This window comes from Emydura macquarii, unplaced genomic scaffold (assembly GCF_026122565.2).
Source record: "Emydura macquarii macquarii isolate MOO-44397 ecotype Brisbane River unplaced genomic scaffold, CSIRO-AGI_Emac_v2 contig_973, whole genome shotgun sequence".
NCBI classification, from domain to species: domain Eukaryota; kingdom Metazoa; phylum Chordata; order Testudines; family Chelidae; genus Emydura; species Emydura macquarii.
In genome coordinates, this window is record NW_027131110.1 from 1649590 (window position 1) to 1676080 (window position 26491).

At 53.8% G+C, this 26491-nt stretch overlaps 1 protein-coding gene across 4 annotated transcripts; it reads left to right on the plus strand.

Moving 5' to 3' along the window:
* Nucleotides 1–14302: 14302 nt before the first annotated feature.
* Nucleotides 14303–24038, plus strand: LOC137150573 (zinc finger protein 585A-like). Of its 4 annotated transcripts, none has more exons than XM_067544526.1 (4): nt 14303–14484; nt 16083–16209; nt 16503–16580; nt 17300–24038. In XM_067544526.1, the coding sequence occupies exons 1-4, from the start codon at nt 14461–14463 to the stop codon at nt 19840–19842; spliced, it is 2772 nt and encodes a 923-aa protein (XP_067400627.1). In that variant the 5' UTR covers nt 14303–14460; the 3' UTR covers nt 19843–24038. The 4 variants fall into 4 exon arrangements, with proteins under 4 accessions (XP_067400627.1, XP_067400628.1, XP_067400629.1 ...); XM_067544527.1 differs by having other exon boundaries at nt 17306–24038; XM_067544528.1 differs by lacking the exon at nt 14303–14484 and adding an exon at nt 15064–15366.
* The last annotated feature ends 2453 nt before the right edge of the window (nt 24039–26491 follow it).

Sequence of the window (26491 nt, forward strand, 5' to 3'; positions counted from 1 at the left end):
GGCCACTCACTTCTCCACTGTCAGAGCCGATCTCAAGTGAGTGTTCATGCGTTTTAGGGCTGGGGACAGCTCTGCGCAGTTCCGAGAAAGTGGCCTTTCACATACGAAAGTTCTGCAGCCACTGCTCATCATCTCACACCTTCTTAACGATGCGGTCCCACCAGTCAGTGCTTGTTTCTCGGGATCAGAAGCAGTGCTCCACTGACTGCAAATGGTGCGTGACAGCCAGCAGCAAACAGGAACTGTTTCGTTCTCTGGCTTGTAGCAGGGTGTCTTGAGTAACATCACAATTTTCAGCGCTGCGGCCCCTGTCTCGCCCTTCAAAATACTGCAAGATGAGACATGAAGTGTCTGTGACACTCACAACGATAGTGCAGAGCTGAACGGACTCCATGCCACTCTGGCAATGGCGTGTGCACGGCAGATACTGAAAGGTTTAGAAAAATGGCGCGAAAAAGCGTTAGTCTGTTTGTTTGGGACAAGAAGGGAGGGAGAGGGAGGACGTTTCATCATGGGAGGATGACAAACTTCCCAAAAGCCTCTGTGGCTAGTTGCACTGTGGGATAGCTACCCACAACGCACTGCTTTGATTGTCGACCCAAGCATGGCTAGTGGGGACGCAACCCCCCAATGCAATGAGTGTGGTGTGATCACGCTCCTGCGACTTCTAAAATTCAGCGGGTGAAGGTCGATTTAAAATAAATTGACTTCACTCCGCAGTGCAGGCATACCCACAGCGTTATATGAAGAAGAACTTCCTTATGTTTGTTTTAGACTTGCTGCCTCTTAATTTCATTGGGTAACCTGTGGTTCTTATGTTATGTGACAGGGTAAATAACAGGGACTTATTCACTTTCTCCACACCATTTGTGATTTTGTAGACCTCCGTCATATCCCCACTCAGTTTGAGTCTGAGTACCCCAGCGGTAATAGTTTCGAGATTAATCTACTCAGCCTTTTTTGTCCTATTCTTGTAGGTGTCATAAGTAGTAGAAAGTTTTACAATGCAGAGAATCTACAGCCAGAATGTGAATTGTAACACATGAAGTTTCATTTATTTATTAGCTTCAAACAGCTTTTGACAAGTTACCCTGATCCCAGTGAGAATATTGGTTGGACCTCAGTCAATGGGATTTTTGTTCTATTTTGTACAAAGAATGTGTAATGGTATGTGAGACTGAACATATCTAAGCGTGGTCAAATACAGTTAAAAATATGGGATAGTTTAATTTGAGTGTTGTGTGCAGTCTGTCCCTCACTTGGGCATTGGAAAAATACGCCTATGCCTTCTTATCAATTATTGTATTATTAAGCAAAGGAATACTGACAACTCGAAATCTAGTCAATTTCCCAAAAAAAGTCCCACTAACTACCAGTATTTTTTGTTTTTACAATGGTAGTTTCCTATTTTTCCAGGCATCTTTCTCTCCCCTGTTGCTTTGTGAAAGTCCTGCACAAACAGCAGGGGAAAGTGAGTGACTACACAAAGGGAAACAGTGACACTGGCTTAAGCGAGAGCTGTTGAATGCACACAACTCCTCAATGGAAGAACGGATTTTTTCTCTCTAAATGCTTTCCACTCCAGCCCTCGCAGGTGTTCCCTGGGGGTAAGTGGAGGTAAAAGAATGTCCGCCAGGAATGTGATTTTATTTTCAGTTGATGCTGTCTGTGTCTCTTGGAGCAGACGGCTGCTCAGATCAAGATGGAGCGTTGCGCATTGGAACGCACAGCTCCAGGCATCCAGCCCGGTGAGTGGCTCCTCAGATCAGGGGCTTTAGGAGGTACCTCAGCAGACAAATGAAGGTGACCCAGGGTTTAATACAGAAAACGAGGCATGGGCCACCATTAGCAACGACCCTGGTTCTCACTGTCTCAGGGTGCTTGGCTACATCCCCTGAGACCTGAGCCACAAAGCTTTTTGGCCAAGAACAGCTCTAGCAGTCCCATGGAGGCCAGGACACAGACAGCCCTGGGCCCTCCAAATCCTGCAGACCCCACTTAGTCAAGGGCAGCTCTGCTGTGAAGTCAGCAGCTCCTCCCCCTCTTCATTAGGCTCCTAGGCAAACTTTCTTGGGGTCCCGGCCTGTCCCCCAGATCCCAGGCGGGCAGTCTCCTGGCTCTCTAGGTTGCTAGCGTCACCCTTAGTGGGGTCTCCTCTGCCAGGGTAAGGGATCCTCCTGGTGAAAGTTCTTTGTGGCATGGTCCCTGCACAGAAATGTCCGGCTTGTCCTGGGGGAGAGAGTGTGGGCGTCTGTCTCCTACTTCCAGGCAGGTTCCTCCCGTGGTCTGCCCTGCGTGCTCCTCCCAGGATTGGCCTCAGTAGTTGACACGGGTGAGGGCCAGCTGTTCTTCCTCTCCCAGCCTCTCCCAGTATAGCCAGAGCCCAGGCACCTCAGTTTCCAACTGCCTCCCTTCAGACCGTCCCTGTCTCCTCGGGGTCACCTCCAGCTGCCACGGCTTGGGGACCTTCCCTTTCGCTGGGGCCAAGCCTACAGCCAGTTCTGCGCCCGATGTGGGCACGTCAGGTCACCTTTGGGCTGTCCTCGTAGCTTCACCTCTCACCAGAGCTCATTGGCCCAGATCGGGGCCTCCGGGGACCCCCCTCACCCTGTCCCATCCAGACTCTGGCTGGTCCCTCCAGCATCCCTGCCAACAACTGCCTGGGCGAAGAGGAGGGAAGGGGGGGACGCAATGCTCAGGGGTGGCAGCTAAATGGCCATAATGGAATTTCTTCTTTCCTGCTGGGTGGGGTCGGGGAGAACAGACGAGGAATTTAGCTCTGGCAATTTTCTGAGCCAGACTCCACCTCGGATGCTGGTGTTCCTGCTGCTGGCCATGAGTTCCCAGACACCAAACAGAGCGAGCTCGAGGGCAGCCCGAGAATCACGGGAGATGGTGCCTGAACTGGCTGGAGGCAGAGGGACTATTATTGACGTTACAGTGGCGTGTTTCCATTGCCATCGCTCGGGAACAAGACCCCTAGATACCGGCAGCAGCGCTGCGAGTGCTGCACCGCTCCGTGGCGGTGGAGCAGGAGCTGAGGTGGTTTGGGCGTCTGATAAGGATACCCCTGGCGGGCTTCCTTTGGAACTCTACTGGGAGGAGGCCCCGAGGCTGACCCAGGAGACGCTAGAGGGACTGTATCTCCTGGCTGGCCTGGGAACTCCTGGGAATCGCCCAGAATCAGCTGGCACACGTAGCGGAAGAAAGGGAAGTCTGGTCCTCCCTACCCACCATGCTGCCGCCGGGACCTTCCGCAGGAAAAGCGGCATAAAGGACAAAGAGAAAGATAGCATGGAGCTGCCCCAAGGTGCTTAACGCTGCACACACCCAGTCTCGGTTTAGGATAAAACAACGGGTGGATGGAACAGACAAGGGGCAGCGAGAAGACTGGGGAACATCAGAACAAGCGTGATTTCGCATACATAAGCAGCAGCCACAGCTCACCGCCTGCCTGGCCGACCCGAGCTGGCAGGGCCCTGTGGGCGTCCAGGCAGAGGTGAGTCTTCAGGGAGATCTGAGAGAGGATAAGGTGGTGCCCCAGAGCCCGGCTTCACAGAAGAGCTGCAGCCTCTGCTCTGCCCCTGTGGGGAGCTGAGGGAAGGGGATGCTGTACGTCTGCGGCAGTCAGGGTCACAGATGCGATCGCTAGCACGTGCTAATGGTGACGTCTGCAGGTCGGATTCCTATTTACACCAAGGATGTGTGCATGGCTCTGGCAGTCCAGCGGAGCCTGGACCCGGGGTGTAAATGTAACTGATGCTCACTTTAAAGCGACGTTACCCCGCTAGAGTTGGAGCAGGGAAAAGGGACCTTCGGGTACGTCTACACTGGAGCTGGAGGGGTCATTTCCAGCTCGATTGGACAGTCAGTGCCAGTTCTCCTCACGCTAGCGCAGTGCGGACGCAGGCAGCTAACCCATCCTGCCGCCTGCCCTGCCACAGCCACGCGTCTCCAGTCAGTGCGCCACACTCGGCGTGGACCAGGCTCGTGGCTAGTGCCTCCTGCCACCACGGCTACCCTCCTTTTGTAGCACGCTGGCCAGAGCAGAGCTAGCGCGGGTGTGTCCATGGGAGCTGCAAACGGCACCTCCAGGGCAGATGTCCCCTTTGCGTGAGAGTCGAAGGCTGCCTGCCTCTGGATGGGTCTGTGTGGTCAGCTGGCTTAACGCCATCTCTTTGCTTGCTGCCTGTGTGATCCCTGCACCAGCCGGGAAGGGACACACCACGTAGCGCTGATTCTGGGCATGGATTTTCGCAGCGCTTCCGAAGGGTTTTCTCCCCCTCTTCCTGGGGGTGATTGGAGCAAACAGAGACCCCATCCAGCAAAGCACTTCAGCACGGGAGTAAATCCCACTGCACACGCTTGAGGCCCGGCACCAGTAAAGCACTCGAGTCACGGGAGCTGCCAGCCAATGGGACGACTCAGGCTATATTAAGCACGTGCTTAAGTGCTTTGCTGGAGTGGGGCCTAAGTGCTTTGCTGGATCAGGGCGGGTTGGGTTGGGTTTGTTTTTTCTGCTGACAGCAGCAAGTCGTCAAGGCAAAGCGCTTGATCCGGCAAAGCACTAAACCGTGTGCTTAATTTTAAGCACGTGAGCAGTCCCACTGCACCCGCTTAAGTGCTTTGCTGGCTCAGAGCCTAACTAAGCAGCCAGACGCGAAGGTGGGGGTGGGGTGGGGGTGTTGCAGGGGCAGGAGGAAGCTGAGCGCTGTCGGAGTGAGGCCTGCCCAGGGGCTGACTGAGACCCCGTGGGACGTCACAGTCACCCAGTATAAAGCGGCCGCCCCCCAGGTTAATGAACACACAGCTTTGCCGTGGAGCGGTTCCGGTTCTTCCACACCGGACACAAAGCCGCAACAGCAAGGAAATGAAAAGCGCAGCCCCCTAGCAGCACGTAGCCTCTGCTCTCCGAGCCCCTGCACACCAAGGACTCCCGCCCCACACCCAGCCTCCTGCCTGCCCCGCTCCCAGCACCCGCTCGCTGCTCGAGGGCCATAGGGGAAGGCAGGGCTCGGCGGCAGGGCAGGTCTGTGTTCTCAGCCCCAGGGCTCTTGCGCACAGCCCTGAACCGCACGGGGCCGGGGGAGCCTCTCGCACCATGGGGACAGCTTCTCCTGCAGGTGCCAAGATCCCACGGCTGGTGATCAGTTCCCGAGAGCTCACACCGCTACTGCGCGGCCTTCCCCTGGCTCTGTCCTGCCCCACCACCACCCCAGCCCGGGGGAGCTGCCGTCCGATCCTGCCCATCTCCCACCTCTATCCCACACCCCTCTGCTTCCCCCTCCTGCCCCCACCCCCCTAAATCTGCCTCCCGCTCCCCTTCGCACTCCACACCCCCCTTTCACAGGGTCTCTGCTGCTCCTCTGAGTCCTTGTGGCCTGTCCCACCCCTGAACCCTGCCGTGGCAGCCATGGTGCCTGGGGTCAGGGCTTCAATCCCATTGAAAACAGTGGGAGGTGGCAGACATCTTTACTAAGGGCAGCCTCAGGCTTCCAAAGGTAGATATTGACCATAGGGCCATGGCAGCCACTGTGGTGACTTCAGCTCCATTGACAGTCATGGGAGATGGGGGCCATTTTGAATGAGGGAAAATTCACAGGTTGATGCCTTGTCCATTGTGTTTTCATGAGACAGGTAAAAAGCCAGCCCCAGATCGCTAGAGTTGCAGCGCTGACTCCAGCGCCCCAGGTCACCCCTCCGCCTTCCCCTGGGCATGCTCCCCCGGCCAGCAGGACTAGTTTGGTGGGCTCGTAGGGTTGCCAGCCCTCCAGGATTGTTCTGGAGTCTCCTGGAAGTAAATCGTTAATAGAAGATGATGTCATGTGATGAAACCTCCAGGAATACGCCCAGCCGCAATGGGCCGCGCTCACGGGGCTGGAGCAGCCCTCCAAAAACTAAAGGCCCGCTCCCTCGACTGAGAGGTAGGAACCCTTGAGCCCAGTTGGCAAGTGAGTCCGGGGCAGTGAAAGTCATAGGGACAAAGGATCCAGAGGGGACACGAGCAGAGAACCCCCCCGGCTCACCATGACCTAGGCTGTAGGGAAGGGGGTTCAGTTCCATTGAGAATGGGGGGAGAAGGTAGTCGCCAATTTTAAAAAAGGGAATTCTTTGGGGATTTCTCTGAAAGAGGAGATTTTATGTGCCAACCTCTGCTGAAGGATAAACTTTCACCTATGAAGAACAACAGCAAAAGTAGCCCTTAATTCTAATTATTGCTTCGCAAAAACGCCACCTTTTCCCAGAGCCTCTCAAGATTCCCCTCTCAGCCAAGGTTTGTGCGAGTACACGAAATTGTCACAAAGAGACGCGTCAGCAAAACAGCATGAGAAACCCTAACATACCTCGGCCAGAGAGCAAATTTGGATATCGCCTATGACAAATGGATTACGCAGAACCCAGCCAAAAGAAGGCAGGAAGCTCAAGGGGCGTAACAGCTAACACCATGTGAAATTTCACATGGAAAGGCTGCCTCCATATGAAAACAACCAAGAATCGATGCCTTGTTTTCAAGTGCATTCCAGAACTCAGCTTTCACTATGGAGTTGTTCCTGTTCTCCCAAGCTGCTGTGTGCAAACCGGCTTCGCATTGTCCTTGACGGAGTATCACAAAGGCAAAACCCATCTGTTTCTTTGTTCCGGCGCCGAGCCGTGATTTGTAAGGCCACGCACTTTGGCCTTGATCCAGCGAAGCACTAAAGCAAGTGCTTAATTTTAAGCACGTGAATAGTCCCACATACTGAAGTGCTTTAAAGGACCGGGGCCAAGGTAAGCGGCAGGCAGCTGAGGTGGGGGCACGGAGTTGAATGGAGCTGAACATTTTTTAGTGAAATCTGCTAGGTGATGAAATAAGATTCCATGATGTTCCATAGTTACAACCCAGCCGACATACAACGCTACTACAGTCTCCCAGCCAGCCATGTGCAAGGCAGTTTTGCGCTGTCCCCCACCTTCCAGCCTGACATCTGGTTTTTTCATGACCGCAGCCATCAATGATTTCTGAGACTTGTGCAGACTGGCCCTTCTCCAGCAGAGCACTTAAATACGTGCTTAATGTTAAGCATGTGAGTAGTCTCCTTGCATGGGTTTAAGTGCATTGCTGGAGTCAGGCCAAACCAGAAGCTGAAGTGGGTTTCTTTATTATCACTGTTTTTGTTTTTGGAGCAGAGGTTGGTTTTGGAGATGTGTGTTGAACTCCGTGTGCGTGTGTTCTGTTACATCACAACGGAAGGCACCAGGATGTTTCACGGTTACATATAAACCAGCAAATAACACCAGTCAAATCTCCCAAGCAGTTGCCTGCAACCCAGTTGTGCGCTGTCCCTGAGTCACTGGTGAAATGGCCAATTCCAGCCTACCAGCATCCATCCCTCTTTTGCAAGGACACACACGCTGGCTCTGAGCCAGAAAAGCACGGAAACACGTGCTTCATTTTCAGCATATGAATAGTCCCATTGCAGATGCTTAAGTTCTTTGCTGGAGCAGGGTCTAACGGAGCAGCAGGAAGCTGGGTGGGGGTTTGGCTGTCTGGCGTTGTATAGAGCTGAACATGTTTCGCACAGTCCTCAGCTGCCACCTCCTGTATCTGACGAGCAATGACCTGACTAGTAACTGTTGCTCCTGTGGGGGAGAGCTGCAGCAATGACCCAGGTGGGTGCCAGCGTGAAACAGCATCTGTTCCTGACAGAGGTGTGCTGCAGGAGGGGATCTTTTGATTGCAGACATTTACAGCCGCACATTTTCAGTCACCACCGATCATGAGGTCTCAGTTTGGGCTCCCAGGCATTCATAGATCAAATATTAGAGACCAGCAGAAAAAACATAGGCCCAAATCACTTCTTCTGGGCCACTGTCCCTGACTAGGAATCACGATGGTTTACAATGACTTAAAATCTCGGCACATCTGGACACACAAAGCATTCCCTACTGTCAGTGCGTGTGTGATCAACCTTTTTCACCCCTGGTTTTAATTGACCACAGGCTAATTTACAGCTGTAAAGGGGAGCCTTTATCTGCTATTCAGGGGCCTTGTAACTTAGTATCAGCACGATTTCCAGGTTAGCTTCATAGAATCATAGCAGATGAGGGTTGGAAGGAACCTCAGGAGGTGTCTAGCCCAACCCCCTGCTCAAAGCAGGACCAACCAACTAAACCATCCCAGCCAGGGCTTTGTCAAACCGCACCTTAAAAACCTCTGAGGATGGAGATTCCACCACCTCCCTAGGTAACCCATTCCAGTGCTTCACCACCCTCCTAGTGAAAAAGTTTTTCCTAATGTCCAACCTAGACCTCCCCCACTGCAACTTGAGACCGTTGCTCCTTGTTCTGTCGTCTGCCACCACCGAGAACAGCCAGGCTCCATCCTCCCTGGAACCCCCTTTCAGGTAGTTAAAGGCTGCTATCCGATCCCCCCTCACTCTTCTCTTCTGCAGACTAAACAAGCCCAGTTCCCTCAGCCTCTCCTCATAAGTCTTGTGCTCCAGCCCCCCAATAAGCTTCGTTGCCCTCCGCTGGATTCTCTCTAATTTGTTCACATCCTTCCTGTGGTGGGGGGCCCAAACTGGACACAATACTCCAAATGCGGCCTCAACAGTGCCAAATAGAGGGGAATAATCACTTCCCTCCATCTGCTGGCAATGCTCCTACTAATGCAGCCCAATATACCATTAGCCTTCTTGACAACCAGGGCGCACTGCTGACTCATATACAGCTTCTTATCCACTGTTACCCCCAGGTCCTTTTCTGCAGAACTGCTGCCTAGCTCGTCGGTCCCCAGTCTGTAGCTGTGCATGGCATTCTTCCTTCCTAAGTGCAGGACTCTGCACTTGTCCTTGTTGAACCTCACCAGATTTCTTTTGGCCCAATCCTCCAATGTGTCTAGGTTGCTCTGTATCATCTCCCAGCCCTCCAGCGTATCTATCACTCCCTCCAGCTTCTGAACATCTTCCTTGCGATATACAGCATTTGCTGGCGAAGGCGTTGCACATCCCAGCTGCCGATTGGCGTGACATTCAGTGGCTTAGGGGAGTTTTGGAGAAAGCAGATGCCCAAACGTGCTATTCTCCATGGGTCTGTGCAGCATATGTCCAGTTGCCTCCCTGCGAGCAGCCGTGGAGGGTGTGTCACACACCCTAGTGACTAGTGTATTTCTGAGAGTGCGGCAGGCAATATGACGCTGTGCCCCTGTCGCTGAAAGCTGTCATTGAGAAGTACTGGACTGCGCTAGGGGCCACTCGGCTGTGTGTGCGAGGTGGGAAATGGATCACAAAATAAAGACACTTTTTCCTCTCCAGTAATTATTTCTTGTGCCTCTTTGATGTCTACCCCTATCAAATATTGGGAGACTGTTATGTCCCTTTCTCCTATGTCTCTCAGCCAAGGCAGGGGTTTAACTCCTGCATTGATCCCTCCAGTCTCCTCATCCTTCTTGTGGCCTTTCTTCAAATAAAGATGCCTGGCTCCAAATCCTGCCTTCTCTCTTCCTCTTCGTAACTTCTGGTTTTAGACTTTCTCGGCTTGGTTTGTCCTTTTTCTCCTCTGCTCCTTCGTCTTCTCTTTTCATCCTTCGATCTGTTCCCTCTTTCCTCAGCCCTGCCCAGCCCTCACCCTCCTCTTCTCCCTGCCCACTCATTCACACAAACACCGTCACTGGCTCAGCTGCTGAGGGGCACTCACAGAAATGGTGGGGGAGACACTGTGTCTTGGCAATACAATCCAGGTAAAGCGGTGCTCAGACCAGAACCAGACCAGGGCAGTCGAACCAGCGCTGAACACAACGGGACAGAGGCCATCCTGCCCTGTAATGTCTGCACCTGCAGCCTAAAACTGCAAGGACCATCTCACACGGCAAACTCAGGCCTAAAAGTTTCTGCCAGCCTCGCTGCCTGTCAGTTTCTCCATCACACCGAGCATGTGTGTTTCGGGTGAGCCTTTTCCAGACGGATCCTCCAGGGAAAGAGGAAAAAAGGAGGGATCATTTCCCGTGGAGGTTGCAGTGGTTGTGCATTAAAGAAAACTCTCCTGACTGTAACAAACATGACACGGTTCCCGGGATGTCTCTCAATGGAAAACTGGGGCAAAGTGAAGGGACGGGGGAAAGCGTGTGAGCGTGTGAGTGTGTGAGTGTGTGAGCAGCGCCACGGCTGGGATCCTCAGCATATATCCTCAGTGCAACACAGAAGGGAGCTGCCAGCGGGCTGCCCTTTATTTGTTGGTCCCAGTCACCTGAGCTGGGTCGGGATGATAAGAGTTACCCGTAAGGTGAGACGGTCTGTGTGCATCGACTCCTGCCATAGTCCTTCTGCCTTTCCTACCTGTGAAAACATCCAATCCGACTAACACGTGTTATTGATCAAACTAACACAGCCAGTTACTAACACCCTAAATGGAGACATCAAGGGGACACGACCTGAACCCCCTGAGCCAGCCTAAATGAGTCGTCTCCATCCTTGGAACGTCAGCCCTTCGGATGCTAGTAGGTAACTATCATCTGGCAGGTCAGAGAGGGAGGAGTTTTTGCGGCTAATACACTGGACTGGGGCTCAAGGGATCTGGTCATCAGCCTTGCCCCAGACTTCCTGTGTGACCTCGAGCGAGTCACTTAGGGTCAGATTTGGGTGGTGTGAAGAGGGCAGATGGCTCCAGGGGAGAGGGCAGGCATACATTGCCTCCTCTCCCATCCCCCTCTGAGCTCTTCCAATTCTCAGCTGCAGAGCAGCCGATTGGCGGCAGTGGGGAAGCTGCTGTGAGAGCAGGCCCTGTGTTGAGTGGGGGACACTCCTTCACTCCAACGCAGCCCAGTCTCTAGGAAAGAACAAAGGTGGCATAGAGACCTCCTTGTCCACCCCCGTCACGCTGCACCTTCTGTTCCGCACCGTGCCTAATCTGGCCCGTTGGTTCCCCGTGCCTCAGTTTCCCCATCTGCAAAAACTGGTATAATAAAGGTCTCCTATACCACAGAGGAGTTGGGAGGATATGGTCATCGGTGTTTGTGAGGTTCTCAGACACTCTCATGACGGGTTATTGTGTGACAGGTGGCAGTGCTGGTGATGGATTGGACTGAGGCAGGCTTACAGGTTTATAATTCTCTCTGTTCGGTGGTTACTGTCACACTCAGCATTCAGGAAAAGGTGTAAAATTAAAATATCTTCCATTCTGCAGAATCCTACAGCGCTTTACAAATGATATGTAGGGGAATCCCTGCATTACTAAAATGCAGCCACCTCTGGGGTGGAGAGTGGCAGACAGCTGGTGTGTGATGTCACCTCATTGCCAAGTCAGAACATAAGAACGGCCATACTGGGTCAGACCAATGGTCCATCTAGCCCAGTCTCCTGTCTTCCGAGAGTGGCCAATGCCAGGTGCTTCAGAGGCAATGAAGAGAACAGGTAATCATCAAGTGATCCATCCCTGGGTGACCATTCCCGGTCCTGGCAAACAAGCTAGCGACACTTCAGGCCGTTTTTAAAAAGTCTAGGAGAACTGAATGGCTCTGGCAATTCCTAATCAGAGGCAGAGCTTTCTACTGCTAGGTCGCCCGTTTAAATCCAGCTGGGGTCAATATTGGTGGGAAGTGGCCCATGGGAAATGAGCGTGATGGGTCTCAGCCTTTCTACCCATGGACAGACGTCCGCATCACGTTCACTTCGCAAACTGGCCCCCTTCTTGCTATTCCCAACAGAGAAGCGGAGGTTTGAGTGGGCTGTGAAGAATTACCTGTGCTGCTCGCTAGAACGGGACGTCCCTATGTCCAGGGCACATTGGCCCAGCCTGGTGTGGGAGCTTGCACCACGCGGTCTAGGTACACCCTCTGTGAATAGAGGAATCCTGCCTCCTGGGCAGTCACCTTACTCCAGCCCCACGCTGACACGCACCAAAGTGTGGACGCTTTTTAGAAAGAATCTAGTGTGAAAGTTGTGGGCCAGGCGCTTCTCTGAGTTGGGCTCAGGCTTGATCTTGCCATCCTTGCACATCCTTCCCTAGGGGAAGGCACAAGAACGGTTGGCATGGGCGGAGGCATTCGGCGCGTACTGCGTAGTTCTCTCGTAACACACAGCAATCATTCGCTGGCGTGAGTAGCAACAGCAGAAACGAATGTCTCCTTAGTGGGGATAGCAGGGAGTCAGGACTTACTGCCTCGTTGTTGTGTGTGGTAGAATCATATCGCAATATCTGTGAATCCCGATGTAATCTCCTGTACTGTATGTAAGACGCTGGGAGCAATAAAAGGAGTTATTGCCAATAAAGCTCTTTGCAGAGCCAATAAACCCTAAGGATGCGACCACTGTGCTTCTCACGCACGGATGCGTTACAGCCACAACCCATTCAGCTGTGGAAGAACGGACAGAATACCTCAATGAGTCCAGCATCACTGTTTCCTAAATCCCCCAGAGGAAGGGGGTCTCATTAACATAGACTCCACGGGACCTACTCACACAGCAATGGAGTGGGTGGGAGAGAATCTAAGTGAGTGTAATTTCCAGGCCGGAAATTTGGTTCCTCGGTGAGTTCCACCAATTTTGACACCCGTACGCGCTAAAGTCCAGCTAAGGGCTGCTTAACGTACAGCTCCGAGTCTGCCCTTCTCCTCCGCCATCTGCGGTGCGTAGAACACTCTGTCCCCATGCAGCCCCAGCCCTGGCCGGCAGAGGATGGAGGAACGCAGATGGTCTAGTCCATGGTGGAGGGCCAAGGCCCTCAGTCTCTGTGCTGCCCTCTCACGAATGGTGGCTTGGGTTGCTTCCCAGCATCGGGAAACACCTCGCCACCACCACCGCCTGTCCTGAGGAAGCCTTGTCTGGGCCTGCTGAGGCTCAGCTCCCTGAAGCACCAGCCTCCGGCAGCACAAGCCCTGCCTTCCAGGCCCCCGCAGGCCTCGTTCTCAATGTGCAGGTGGGCGATAGGCACCCGCCAGCCTCCGAGCGTCCCTCTGGGGTGCTCAGCCCTGATCCCCCGAACACCGAGCGCTCCAATTGGCTGCTCCCGAAGGAGCAGGACACCGCTGCTTGTGGGTTTCAGCACGTCACACGGCGCTGCGGCAGCTGTATAGTGACAACAAGGGACACGTTTATTATCAAAGAACAGAGATGCAAGTGGGGGACAGAGAGAACGTTGGGACCAAATCGTTACACGCTTTCTAGCCCCTAAACATAACACACAAGGCATCCCCGGGCTAGCTTACCCGAGGCCATTCCCCAGCCTTTTCAACCAGTTTGGCTGAGACCCCTTCTCCTACGGTCAAGCCCACTGCGGGTTTATCCGCACAAATCGAAAGAGAACGAGGGTGGAGGGGGTTCATCGCTACACAGATATAGTCTCAAGAGTTCATTGTCTTACTCCTACACAGGATGAGCCCTGCTGTTCTTGTTTTGTCCTGCAGCCTCCGCAACCGATTGAGCAGGATAAATGGGTGTCCGTTGTCAAATCATCCAATACTTCATTTGCATGTGACCAGCCAGACTGAGATGAGCATCAATTACGCCTGGCCTGACAGGGATTTCTGGACCACCTTTCGGTGACTTGCCTTAACTCACTGACCTAGAGAACATAGTTCTCAGCATAAAACGTATTTTCCATACCTACATCTCGCAGTGATGAGGATAACCACTGTGACGCCGGCTTTCCTTAGAGACCCGACATGACGTTCGTTGGCAGACTACTACGTAGCTACCAGCTGGGCCCAGGGGATCCTTGCCACCCCATCGGTGCCCTGTGCACTTTGCCAGTGGGCATTGAAAGGACCGTGGGTCGCAGAGCCGGCTATTGTTTAATGACGCAGTTTTAGTGGCGTTCTGTGAAAGCTGGTTGCAGGCTGGACAAGTGAGACCGGCTCAATCTTGGTATTCCCTTCAGAGAGGTGGTGAAACTTTGCCCATGTTTCCACGGCTATGAAGCCGGCAGGACTTTCCCTGGAGGAGCCCAGACACACGCTGAGCGGCAGGCTGTCTTGTGGCTCTCAGAGCTTGGCTTGTATGGCTGGCACAGCCCTGCCCCAGATCAACAACCTCCAGGACTGAAAAAGTGCCTCACCCTTCCTGATTTACATCGCTTTACCCCCCATCACCTCTGCTGGGAAGTTCAGTAGCCTCCCTCGACCTCCACTAGCCATCCCGGCCTGGGGAAAGTATCTCAAGGGGGGAACCAGCCCTCCCCCGCTCACCGGCTTGGGGGTGAGGGGGCGGAATTTGGACCCAGAACCAACTAATGAATGGCAACTGTCCTTCCGCCTGGCCAGCCCACACCCCCCGGCGGAGGAGGGGCGCCCCGCAGCCCCCGCTGCTCACCGGCATGTGTCCGTGCTGCAGAAAGCGCCGGCCGCTGGGCCGGAGGGAGGTCGCGGGCGGGCCGGGTCTCCTGGCGCAGCGCGGTCAGTAATTACAGGCACGTGACGCTAGGGGGTGTAAGAGAGCCCCGGCCCGCGGGCGTTATTGCCCAGCAAAGCAGGACTCGGCGTGCGGGGCGATGGCTGACCGGGCCCGTGCTCAGGTAGGACCCGGCCCGGCGGACGCTGCGGGGTCTGGGCAGGACCTGGGGGTGGATCCGTCTCAGGGCGAGGAGGGGCCCCGGGAAAGGGGCTGGACCGCAGGGACCTCCCCGTCCCCGCCTCGGGGATGGACCAGCAGCTTCCCGGGGCCGAGCCGCCCGCGGGGACCCGCCCCCCGGCTGGTTTACCTGCAGTCACCGGCGGGGTTTGCACGGCCCTGAAGTGACCGCCCCGCCCCGCTGTGGGGCTGAGAGCAGCTTCCTCTGCCGCCGGGAGCACGGGCTGCCCCACTGCTGGGGGGCGGGGGCCTCGCTGGGGCTGGGCGGGGAGATGCCGAGGGCGGCAATCAGCTGGGTCTAGGCAGAGACTGCCCAGCCCCCTCCCCCTGCGGCGGGGGGGGGAGGGTCCCCCCACCCCCTGCTCTGAACAACTCCATACCCCGTCCTGATGCTGCAATCCCTGGCTAAACCCTGGCACCTGTCCTGGACTTGAGCTGAGCTCCAGCAGAGCCCAGGTATCGATTGATCTCCTGGACCCCCACCACAGCTGCAGCCAGACACCCCTGAGATCCCTGCTGCTTCTTTAAAAGGCCGGGCAGTGGGGACCACAGGTGCTCGCTGAGCCCAGTCTAACAGTTCAAGGACTCAGATACACTTTAGCAGCTGCTCAGCATGTTCCTAGGAAAGGCTCCAGTCGGGTGCTGTGATGTGAACAGCTTGGAAAAGAGGCAAAGGTCCGGGGCCTGATGGGAAAAGCCCCCTGAAGTCCTAGAAAGACTTGCATTGACTGCAGTGGGTTTGCTCCGGTCCCTAGATGCTGTGAGAGACGGCCAGACTGCCTCTCCTGCAAACAGACAGTCGTCTGCTCTTCCACGGGGAGATTCTGTATGTGCAATTTATAGGGGCCATGGATTCAAACAGGCCGTAAGAAATAACCCACCAGCTGGGGCACAGAGTGTCTCTGGGTGCACAGCTGTACCTGTGTCTAATAATCAAGAGGCAAAACCTCTGGATACTGAGGTGCCACCAGCCAATCAGGACTTTACTTTTCTCTCAGGCACCTGCCTATCTCACCCACCTGGCCTGGCTCTGGAGGTTCTGACTGGGCAGGAGGGGCCTGGAACAAGCTGATGTGAAGTAGCAAGTGATTGGCTGGTGTGCTCCCCTCTGAGACTAAGAGATCCAGATGTCCAGAAGGGCAGGAGTTGCATTCTCCCTTGGGAGAAGGGGATAGTGCGTGCAGAGATGGGGCAACGACGAACCGATGTAGCAGCAGGAGTAAAGTGCAGACAACTCCTGAGCTCCTGTGAGGCTTTTTAGCTCATTGTTTAAGTGCTCAGACACCACAGCAGTGACTCCTGGATACCTTCATATCGGTAAATCAGTGAGCACTGCCTGTGCAAAACACAGAAGAAAATGCAGTCCCTATTCCTGGGCATTGCGATCTACATTAGACAAGTGTTCAGAAATGAAAGCGCATTCTGAAACATCCAGAGCAGAATGTAAACGCGCTGTTCCAGGCAGAGAAAGACTTCCCTCTGCCCAGCTGAGTCTGGGGATGCCAGCAGGAGGTGCTGAGTGTATGTCCCTCTTGATTTCAGGTGCCTGTGATGTTTGAGGAGGTTGCTGTCTATTTCACCCCTGAAGAGTGGGAGAAATTGACGGAATGGCAGAAGGAGCTGTACTGGGAGGTGATGAGGGAGAACTACCATCTTCTGAGTTCACTAGGTAAAGATCGGCTTTCATTGATTGACTGCATGTTAGATGAGCTTTGACGTTCCTGGGTGGGATTGACGATCAAGGTGAATATCTGAGTCCCAGCTCTCCTGGCATGTAAAGAGCCACAGAGTTTGTGCAAATGAACGTTGCAGTGCTGAATCCTTGATGCTGCTCAAATGGGGGTGTGGGTTGCTAATGCTGTAGAGAGCCTCTGGGTTGGGGAAGCAGAGCACAGTGTGGACAAAGGCCAGGGTGGAAGAAGAACCTTGCAGACCTTCATGTAATCCTGTCTTTGTGAACAGGGTATCCAGTTCCCAAAGCTGCTCTTGTGTTGCTGAACAATCCGGGGGAAGAGCCATCTGTCTGGGATCTTCAGGAGAGTGAGTAGGAACTTTGTAATCGCTTCCCTGCCGTAGAAACAAATGAGCAGATTGCAACCACCTGAGACAACAGCGGCACTCAGAGATGAGTGTCTGTATTGGGTGATGCTAGGAAAGTGACCTAGGCCATTTCTAGTCCCAGGGACCCAGGGGAGAGTGTGTCTAGTGAACAGAATGAATTTTCATTTCAGGGAGATTAGCTGGGGGGTGAGACCCAATGGAGCGTGGAGCTGGAATAGAGGATTCAAGGAATTTTAGAGCAAATGCAGAAGGGGTGATATCAGAGTATCCAGGAAAACTTTCCAACAGGTCCATGCTGTGAAACCTGTTGTTATCTGAAGAGGATTTATTCCTGCAAGTGTTCTACCAAGGTCTGCTTCAGAGAAGCTTCAGCCTGCAGTTACACTGACCTTAAAACTTAATTCAATACCACACACTTTTTGGAACCTTGTTCTAACATACAGCCGGATTTTTGTCACCCTTCTCTCACCTTACTCCACAAATAGTCCCGCTGATTTCATGCAAGAGTGGCAGAATCAGAGCCACAATTAGGCCAGGCTCAAACTTGCTGGCCGCAGCGTATTGAGCCACAGTTGTAGCAGACGTGTGTGACAAAGGCTTAAATGTCTTGGAAGCACATGAAGCAAATGTTAGCTGGGAACGAATCTAGTCTTTGGAATCAACACTTGCTAATGCCCAGAATTTTTTTTTCTTTTTAGTTCCAGCAACTGATTTCAGGTTCCTAATTAAGGAGGATGAAGACCAGGATGATAAGGAAACTGCTGAGAACCTGGGACAACTCAAGACATCATTCCAAGACTCTGAAAAGGAATACAATTTGCTCTCTTCTATCAAGGGAGCAAACAGTGCTGGTCAGGACAAGCTTGCTGAGGTGAGGAGGAGAAACAGTTTAGACCAAGCCAACCTGAATGGAAAACTTGTTGAAACTGCCAATCTGCAGAAGCTGAGCTCAGAAGAGAAACCACATAAATGTAGCGAATGTGGGAAAAGCTTCCAGAAACGTGAGAATCTGAAACGCCACCATCGGACGCACAGCGGGGAGAGACCTTACCCCTGCACGGAGTGTGGAAAGCGCTTTAGCCGAAAGCACCACCTGGTAACGCACCAGAAAACCCATTCAGGGGGGACACCATATAGCTGCTCCCAGTGTGGGAAGAATTTCAGCACCTCTCCCTGCCTTAAAGCACACCAGAGTATCCACATGGACGAGAGTTCATTTCATTGCAATAAGTGCAGGGAAAGTTTCCGGACGTGCAGGGTTCTTAAAGTTCGCCAGCAAACTCATGCTGGGCAGAAGCTGCACATGTGTAACGACTGTGGGAGAAGTTTCAGCCGTAAGCAAAACCTTACGGTCCATCAGAGAATCCACACTGGAGAGAAACCTTATAAATGCCCTGGCTGTGGGGAGAGCTTTCGCACTCCCATGCATCTGAAGCTGCACCAGCAGATCCACACAGGGGAGCAGCCCCACACGTGCCAAGAGTGCGGGAAAAGCTTCCGGAAGAGTGAGAACCTGAAGCGGCACAATCGGATCCATACAGGCGAGCGACCTTTTGCGTGCACGGTGTGCGGGAAAAGCTTCATCCAGAAGCAGCACCTGCTGACGCACCAGAGAACCCACACGGGCGAGCGGCCCTTCCCCTGTGAGGAGTGCGGGAAGAGCTTCAGCACCGGCGAGCACCTGAAGATCCACCGGAGGATCCACACGGGTGAGAGGCCCTACCCGTGCAGCGAGTGTGGGAAGAGCTTCCGGACGCCCCGGGATCTGAAGTTCCACCAGCAGACGCACACCGGGGAGCGGCTCTACTCCTGCCACGACTGTGGGAGCGGCTTCCGGCACAAGCAGACGTTGGTGGTGCATCTAAGGATTCACACGGGGGAGAGGCCTTTTAAATGTGGCCTGTGTGGAGAGGTCTTCAGAATGCGCAAGCAGCTGCGGTCGCACCTGCACAAGCACACCGGGGAGCGGCCCTACACGTGCAGCGTGTGTGGGAAGGGCTTCCGGAAGGGAGAGAATCTCAAGCGGCACTGTCTCACGCACACCGGGGAGAGACCCCACACCTGCGCCGAGTGTGGGAAAAGCTTCATCCAGAAGCAGCACCTGGTGACGCACCAGAGAATCCACACGGGCGAGCGGCCCTTCCGGTGTGACGCATGCGGGAAGGGCTTCCGGGGACGCAGGGATCTCAGCGTTCACCAGCAAACCCACGCGGGAAAGAGGCTCTACCCGTGCGAGGCTTGCGGGAAAAACTTCAGCCACAGGCAATCGCTCGTGAGGCACAAGCGTACGCACGCCGGGGAGAGCTCCTACACGTGTAACGACTGCGGGGAAGGCTTCGTGTTGCACAAGCAGCTCAGACAGCATCAACAAACTCACGCTGCACAGATGCCCTCCAAGCACACGTGCAGTGAGTGTGGGAAGAGCTTCCGGAAGAGCGAGAACCTGAAGCGCCATGTTCACACGCACACGGGGGAGCGACCCTTCCTCTGCACCGAGTGCGGGAAAAGTTTCATCCAGAAGCAGCACCTGCTGACGCACCAGAGAACCCACACGGGCGAGCGGCCCTTCCCCTGCGAGGAGTGCGGGAAGAGCTTCAGCACCGGCGAGCACCTGAAGATCCACCGGAGGATCCACACGGGCGAGCGGCCCTACCTGTGCAGCGAGTGTGGGAAGAGCTTCCGGACGCGCCAGGCGCTGAAAGTTCACCAGCACACTCATTCCGGGGAGAGTCTCTTCATCTGCTGTGACTGCGGCAAGAGCTTCCAGCACAGGCAGACGCTGGTAACACACCAGAGGATGCACACTGGCGAGACGCCCTACGACTGCCCCGTGTGTGGAGATGCTTTCAGGACCCTCAAGCACCTCAAGATGCATCAACACAAGCACACGGGGGTCCTGCCCTATACTTGCAGTGAGTGTGGGAAGAGCTTCCAGAAGAGCGACAACCTAAAGCGCCATTATAAGACTCACACGGGAGAGAGACCCTACAGGTGCCCGCAGTGTGGAAAAGGCTTCATTCAAAAGCATCATCTTGTCACGCACCAGAGAACCCACCGCAGGGACAGAGCGCACGTGGGTGAGGGATGCGCATCCGTCTTCCCGCAGGGTGAACGCCTGCCGTGTCCCCGGGAAACCCACCTTTCCATGGAAGAGCGGAGTAGGGAAGTTCCATTCCAGGTGGTCGTTGTTGATGACTTTCCTTTTCCTGACACGCTTGTCAATGAGGCCCCGGGGTGGTAATCCGTCCGGAATGAGATGGCGGATGAACCTCTCCAGAGCGAGGGACTGGATCCAGGATGTTGATCTTCACTCATCCAAAATATATCTGTTATGAATTTGGAGATGTTCCCATTTCCTGTGAACATCTAATGAGCCACAAGAAATCCAGGTGCCAGGATAACCGTCTGCCTCTTTTAAATACGGGGAAATGCGGAAACGTAGATCTGGGGAAAAACTCCTCAGCAAACAAGCCCTTCAGAGGGATCGAAGAGTGGAAAGGACTCCTTCAGGTGTACACATTTTCTGACCAGCCAGAGAAGGCTGTCACAGAGTGACTTTTAGAAACCAGCAAAGAACAGTTGAGCACAAGGGAGACCACGCAGGAGAAAGGCCAAAATCAATGGACTAAGGGGTGTATGACTGCAAACTACCGAGGAGAGTAATAACCAAAGGAAGGAGCAAAAACGTCTAGTTTTTGGAGGAGGAATAACTAGAAATAACAGGCTGAAACTGAGGAATGGTGACGTTTGGCTGAATAACAGTCTGGGAAAGGGAAACCTACTCGTCTGTGACGTGGTCTCCCAGAGGAAACTGTAGAAGTCCCAAAGTTGGGACATTGTAAAAGGAAATTGAGCACAACCTGGGAGAGCAGGGCTGCCAGGACAAAGGGGGGAAGTGGTTGAGGTGGCATTCAGCTGCAAAATCAAGGTACCATCCCCAGCAGACCACGGAAGGGAGAAACCAAGACTCGAGTACAGCTGCTGAAAATGAAAACCCAACCCAGCCCACCTGCTGCTAGAGAGGATGCCCATGTACGGCCAGAGCCTCAGCCTGTGTGAATTGGCGTAGGAACAGTGACTTTGTGGGAGCAATGCCACTTTACACCAGCTGAGGATAAGGCTGCTTTTCAAAGGAGAGCCCAGAGGAAGGACAGGAATGGATTTGCCGTTTGACAGCACTCCACGTAATCACCCTGCACGTTTCGGAAATGTGCCTGAAAACGAGTCCTCAAATCTATAGGCCAAACGCATCCCTGGTGTAAATCTCCTGGCTTCAGTGATTCATTGGGGCCTTGGTCTCATACTGTAAACAGGAGATGAACAGGTGCCGGTGTTCACATGTATATTTTGCTACTTAAAGAAATGAGCAGGCTGGGATGACAGTCGTGCCAAATGTTCGTCCAGCCAAAACTCTTGGGTGCAGGACATCGTATGTGCTTTGTTGCAAGGTACTTCTACCAGAAGTTATATGGAGAAAAGACCCGACGGGGTAAAGATGTTTTTTTGTTTCTTTCATAGTGCCCGTCATGGAGCATCCTAAAGGGTACACTAGAAACACACCCAGTGATCCCAGAGCTGCAGGTGGGCTGAAGAAAGCTCCTTGCCCCAGCAGGTGCGGAGAAGAGAGCCTCATGAAGCGGGCTTGCTCAGGGCTGAGGGCCTGTTGTGAGAAGCAGCACGTGGGATGCTGGTCTCTTGTGGTAAACCGGGGAGGGGGGCAGAAGCCACGCGAGGAAGAGACGTATAAAGACGTAGGGCTGGACGACTCAAGCCGCTGAGCGTTCTGAAGGCCTGCTGGTGCCAGGGGGAGCACCCGGCTCAGCGCCCAGCGGCTTGTTTCTTTTGCAGAAGATGCACAGGTAGGGTGCAAGAGAGAGAGCCGCTCTGCCAGCCGGGGAGGTGGGCAGAGGAGGGAGCAGGCTTTGGAGTATCACCAGCCTGCACAGGTGTTGTGTAAGTCTGGAACGTCTGGGAGAGGAACAATAAATAGACTCTCTCAACAGGAGTTGTGGCCTGAATGTTGTCTGGTGGGTCTAAAGGTCAGAGCATTGATGGGGGCAGATTGCACATGGCCTTCGCACAGCCTACGCACCTCTCACGTCCTGTGTATGCTCTAGGGAGCAGAGGCCAGGCGTTATCCTCCTGCAGGGGCCGAGTTTCACTCTGCACCAGGAGCTGGGGATGGGGCGCCCCTGCCCGTTGACACGCTAGCGCTCCGTGAGCGGGCGTGGGTGGCCATAGCCGGGTGGCTGCAGCAGCAGCAGTGGAGGCACGACTGAGCTGGGCCGTGTACGAACGCGCCTGAAAGCAGCGGGTCTGTATTTGGCACGGCTCAGCCACGCCTCCGCTACCCGGGCTGCTGCGGCTGGCGGACTATCGACGCACGTGCTAGCTGGCTGAGAGTGATCACAAGTGTGCATACACCAGCAGGAGAGTCCTGCACCTGGCTCACAGAGCATAGAGAGTCTATGAGCGAAGAGAGCTTTGCAAAATGCCGGCACCGCAGAGGCAGGTGTGTTGTGCGCGACAGCCTACGAGCCGTGAACTCCTGACACCGACGGCGGTAAATCATTTCGCTGGTGACCCATTTCCTGATCTGCAAAGCACAGGGCTGATAGCCTGTTCCCACCCCCAGGAGGGTGTGCGGATTATCTCGCACTTGAGTGCAAAGGGCTTTTGAGATCCAGAACACCAGGTATTCTCGGCACGCTGGTGGATACAGCCCTTTCTACTGTGAGGATGGTAGTGGGGGCATGGAAGAGCAATCAGTTTAGCTGGGGTGGCGGCCGGGTTCTGTCAGAATTGGCTGAAACCTTGCCTAAAAGATGGGTGAAATCATAACGTCACCAACAGCTGCCAATTCTCCACCTGGCCTTTCTGGTGCAGACGGGGGTTGTGACTCAGAGTTTGCTATGTCTAGCTTCTGGTGTCTCTTCTGCCAGAGGCTTGGCATTAAAGCAACAGCATGTTTGTAACATGCAAACACCTTCCGATGCTTCATGGAAACAACGTTGCTGATTCATGTTCTCTGTTTCCTCTTCCTCACCCCCATCCTGCATTTTAGTACTTTGGCCCAGTTGCCAGAAACGAGGGCCCTTGTTCCTTTGGTGCTCATCCCTTTTGACTCTCATTTGCCACTGTAACTCTGACCCCCGGTTGCTGACAGCCCAGGTGGTCACTGTAGTTTTGGGGACAACGTGTCTAGGGGCAAAGTGTGTTTGGAATCTTTTAAAACACGTTGGGGGAGATTTATTTCTGATACCTGTTTTACAGGGATACTGGTGTGTGTGGGGGGGGGAAAAGCACAAATGGCTGGGGCTACACGGCCCTCACCTAAATGAAACCGGACTTGGCCCTGCTAAAGATGCAGGGAAAATGCAGACTGTAGGTTTGATCCCATCAGGAAACAGGGCCCTGGAGAGTTTTCCCCTGGGGCCTACCACTCTGATCAAAACGATGGTGAAACTCTAGGTCGTCACTGTGCATGAGCTGGGCAGGAAAGGTGCTACTGTGAGCGTCCAGACCAACTGATACAATAATCTAGTGCCTGTTCCGCTGGCAGTTAAACTCAGCTGGGTTGTACTTACCGTCACTCCTCACTTTCCATCTGAGAGGAGCTGAGGGTAGGGTCTTTTCTGTCCAGGATATCTGCCAGAGCCCCTCTGGGCTTTGCCTTCACGTCTTTATTAGGGGGCTCAGTCCATCCGTGACATTTTGGACTCCATATTTTTCACAAGGAAGGAAAGACGGACTTGTAGCTATAGCGTAGGACGTGGGTCATGACAGCAGCAGATACGTGTGTGTGACCTCGCCCGCCCCTTCATCGCTCGGTGCTCCAGTTTTCCCAGCTGCAGAATAAGATTATAACTCAGAGGTTTGAAAGCAGGGTTGGGAGATTAATTAAACATGCAGGACGCATTTTGAAATGCTTGGACAAAAAGCACTTGGGAGTGGGAAAGCAGTCAGGCTTCTTTTGTTTTCTACGGTGTCTAAACATGATAATGAGCCAGACACTAAAAAAATAAAATAAATGAGCCCCTTTCCCCATGCAAATGTCTTTCTTGCTGCTGCTGCAGCCAAGAAATTGGTAGTGACATGAGCAGTTAGAAAACAAAATCTTCTGCCTCCCTGCTAAATGTTTCCATTTTGCACCCCAGCTGCCTCTCTCACTCTCTCTCTGATTTCCCAACGTCTCTGAAGTGAACTAACCTCCCATGCCAGGAGTGCAGGCCCACAACTAAGGCCTGAGAGTAAAGACGTGTCTACACGGGGACACTGACTGGCAGCACTATGGTGGTATAATGCCTGTGTAGTCAAGCTCCCTGTGAGAATGACATGGACGGGGGGGATCAAACCCCAAACACAACGTGTAAGCCTGTCCTGGATGTGTTGTACCCTCCCCTGAGAGACATCGGAGGGGCCTGTCCTTTCTTCTTTGTATGCTCGGGCAACCCTTGTATAACTTGTCAGGCCACTAGAATCTCATGGGACTGAACGCACACAGCAGGTGTTGCGGTGCAAGGCTGAAAACTAGCACGAGGGGTGAGAGAATATTTGCAACAGGATCTTGAGTTAAAAATAAATATCACCCAGGCAAGCCACAATGAATTTACAGCAACGGCTCCCCACCGTTTGGAGGGAGAGCTTTCACTGAGCAGCGGCAGAATAGCAGCCAGTCTGCTGCTCCCATGCGCCTCTGACCTACAAGGAAGTTGCTGTTCCTGACCCCGGTCTCATGATCACATTGTGGTGGGGTAGGGAGCAGGATGGGGCCATGGGCACAGAGGCACGTCACTAAGAAGAGGGTGAAGCGTGGCTCTAGCACCACACAGTGGAGCCGTCTCTGGGAAACTGGGGGCACAGGACAATCAATAGATGAAGGGACTTTCTGGAGCTTTTCGCTATCCAGCCCCGTTCAAGTCACTGCGTCGAGGGGCGGCTCAAAAGGCAGCCGGAGCCAGCTTGTAACCAGCCTGCTGTAGTTCTCGGCCATGCTGGGTTTGCTTTGAGTTTGTCGCTAAAAGTTGGATTCAAACTTTTTCTGTCGGCTGAAGAGTACAGGGTCTCTGCCCCGAGCTAAGCTGCCTGGAGGGGCTCACAGGCGAGCGTACCAACCCAGGGCAGATTGGTGAGAAAGCAGCGCACAAATCCCAAATTGGCTGGGCGTTCTACACTTTTTCACCAATCAAGTACCAAGTATAAACTCCTCGGTCACCGGAACAGCCCTTAACATGGCGTCACAGACCGCCCCCGGGCGTATTCTGGTCTGGCTCGCCCCCCAGGCAAGCTTGCCTGTGTGATAGATGGGCCCTGACTGTGAAAATCACAGCGATATTTAGGTCACTCCCAGTCCCAAAGGACCAGTCAGGTCTCCCAACCAGGTCACCGGCACTTTAGGTCTCACACCAAAGACAGCGCTGGGAGCCAATCCTGTAGCAAACGCTCACAAGGTTTATTAACTAAGGGAAAGAGCGAGTTCCCAGGTTAAAGCAGGTAAACACACACACAGATGAGCTGCAGTCTTACGTTTCAAGGTGCCAGCGCTGTACGTCCTTTACAGCTAACCCAGGCAATGCAGCCAGGGCTCCCTGGATTACACTCAGAAATTGTTGCCCTCCCAAACCGCAAGCAGCACAAGGACTCCAAATTCTCCTTCTCAGGGCTTTTTATCCCCTTCTCTCCATGCTGAGTCCATGCTGCTGGGGCCATTTACGTGCGGGGCTCCCCTGCGTGACGGAGGAGGAATGCAGCGAACAACGCCTTTGTTCTTTCATGTGTCACAATAACTCATTTGGTTTCAAGGGGGGCAGGACCCAGCACCCGCGGTAGGACCCCTGCCGTTGGCATTAGGTAATGCTGCTTTCCTGGTGGGTGAGTACAGAGGCTTCCAGTGCAAACACGATCACCGGAGAAGATGGGCTACTGAGCAGGGAGGTGAATGAATGCAGCAGCCGACAAGCGTGTCATAAAGTCCAAACACTAAACACATGCTTCTACGCCTAAGGCCTAGTGTGACAATATTAGCAAAGGTCAGCCAGCTGGATTTCCAGCTCTGCCGTGTCAATGTTCAGCTGTGGCCAAGGAGCCTTGGCGCAAGCTGGCACCTGGTCTGCCAGCGTCACAGATGGAGTCAACCTTCTCCTGTTGTCTGAAAACACAGGGCATCCTCCCCAGCTCATTTACGGTGAGACCAGATTTCGTTTGTAGAGGCGTCAGGAGCAGGGCTGTTAGCTAGCGGAGGAGTTCCATTAATTACAGACGCACGCTCAGAAGTTTTCTTTGAGTGAGTCTCACCTTTCTTTTTGGCTTCATCTGTCTAACAAAAGGCTTGTGACTCGCCCTTCAGCGCCGTGTCCTTCACTAAAGCACGTTCAGGGAGCGCAGGGCACGGCTGAAGAACTTAGCTGTTCAGCGACAGTCAGACCGAATGTTTACGGCTGGAATCAGGGCCAGGTCCCTAGTTCAGGTAGTATTGTCACAAGCAAACACAATCCAGCCTCTGCAGTTAGTTCGCAGGCTGCAACGCCATTGGTCAAAATGAGCCAGAGGACCGAGATGGCGCGTGTTTGCTGGTAGATGACCAGATCAGCGGGTGGAGAGGTGGTTACCTGTGACTGGAATAGGCGTTGAAGGGGGCCAGCTGCCACCTGTGAATTCTATAAATGCTTGTTCACTGATTACCGGGTAATGTGCTTGCCAGCACTCGGCTGTGGTTTCCCTGCTCTTGTAATGGGTGAGCTGGTGATGGTGGTACCTGGGAATCCTTCACTCTTACGCACCGTAGATGGGTCATTCGAATTAAACTAAACTCTCGTCTTCCTGCTGCTGGGCCATGCGGGACAGAGATTGCACAAACCCTGCAATGCTGAGCAGACTTGCCCAAACGTTTT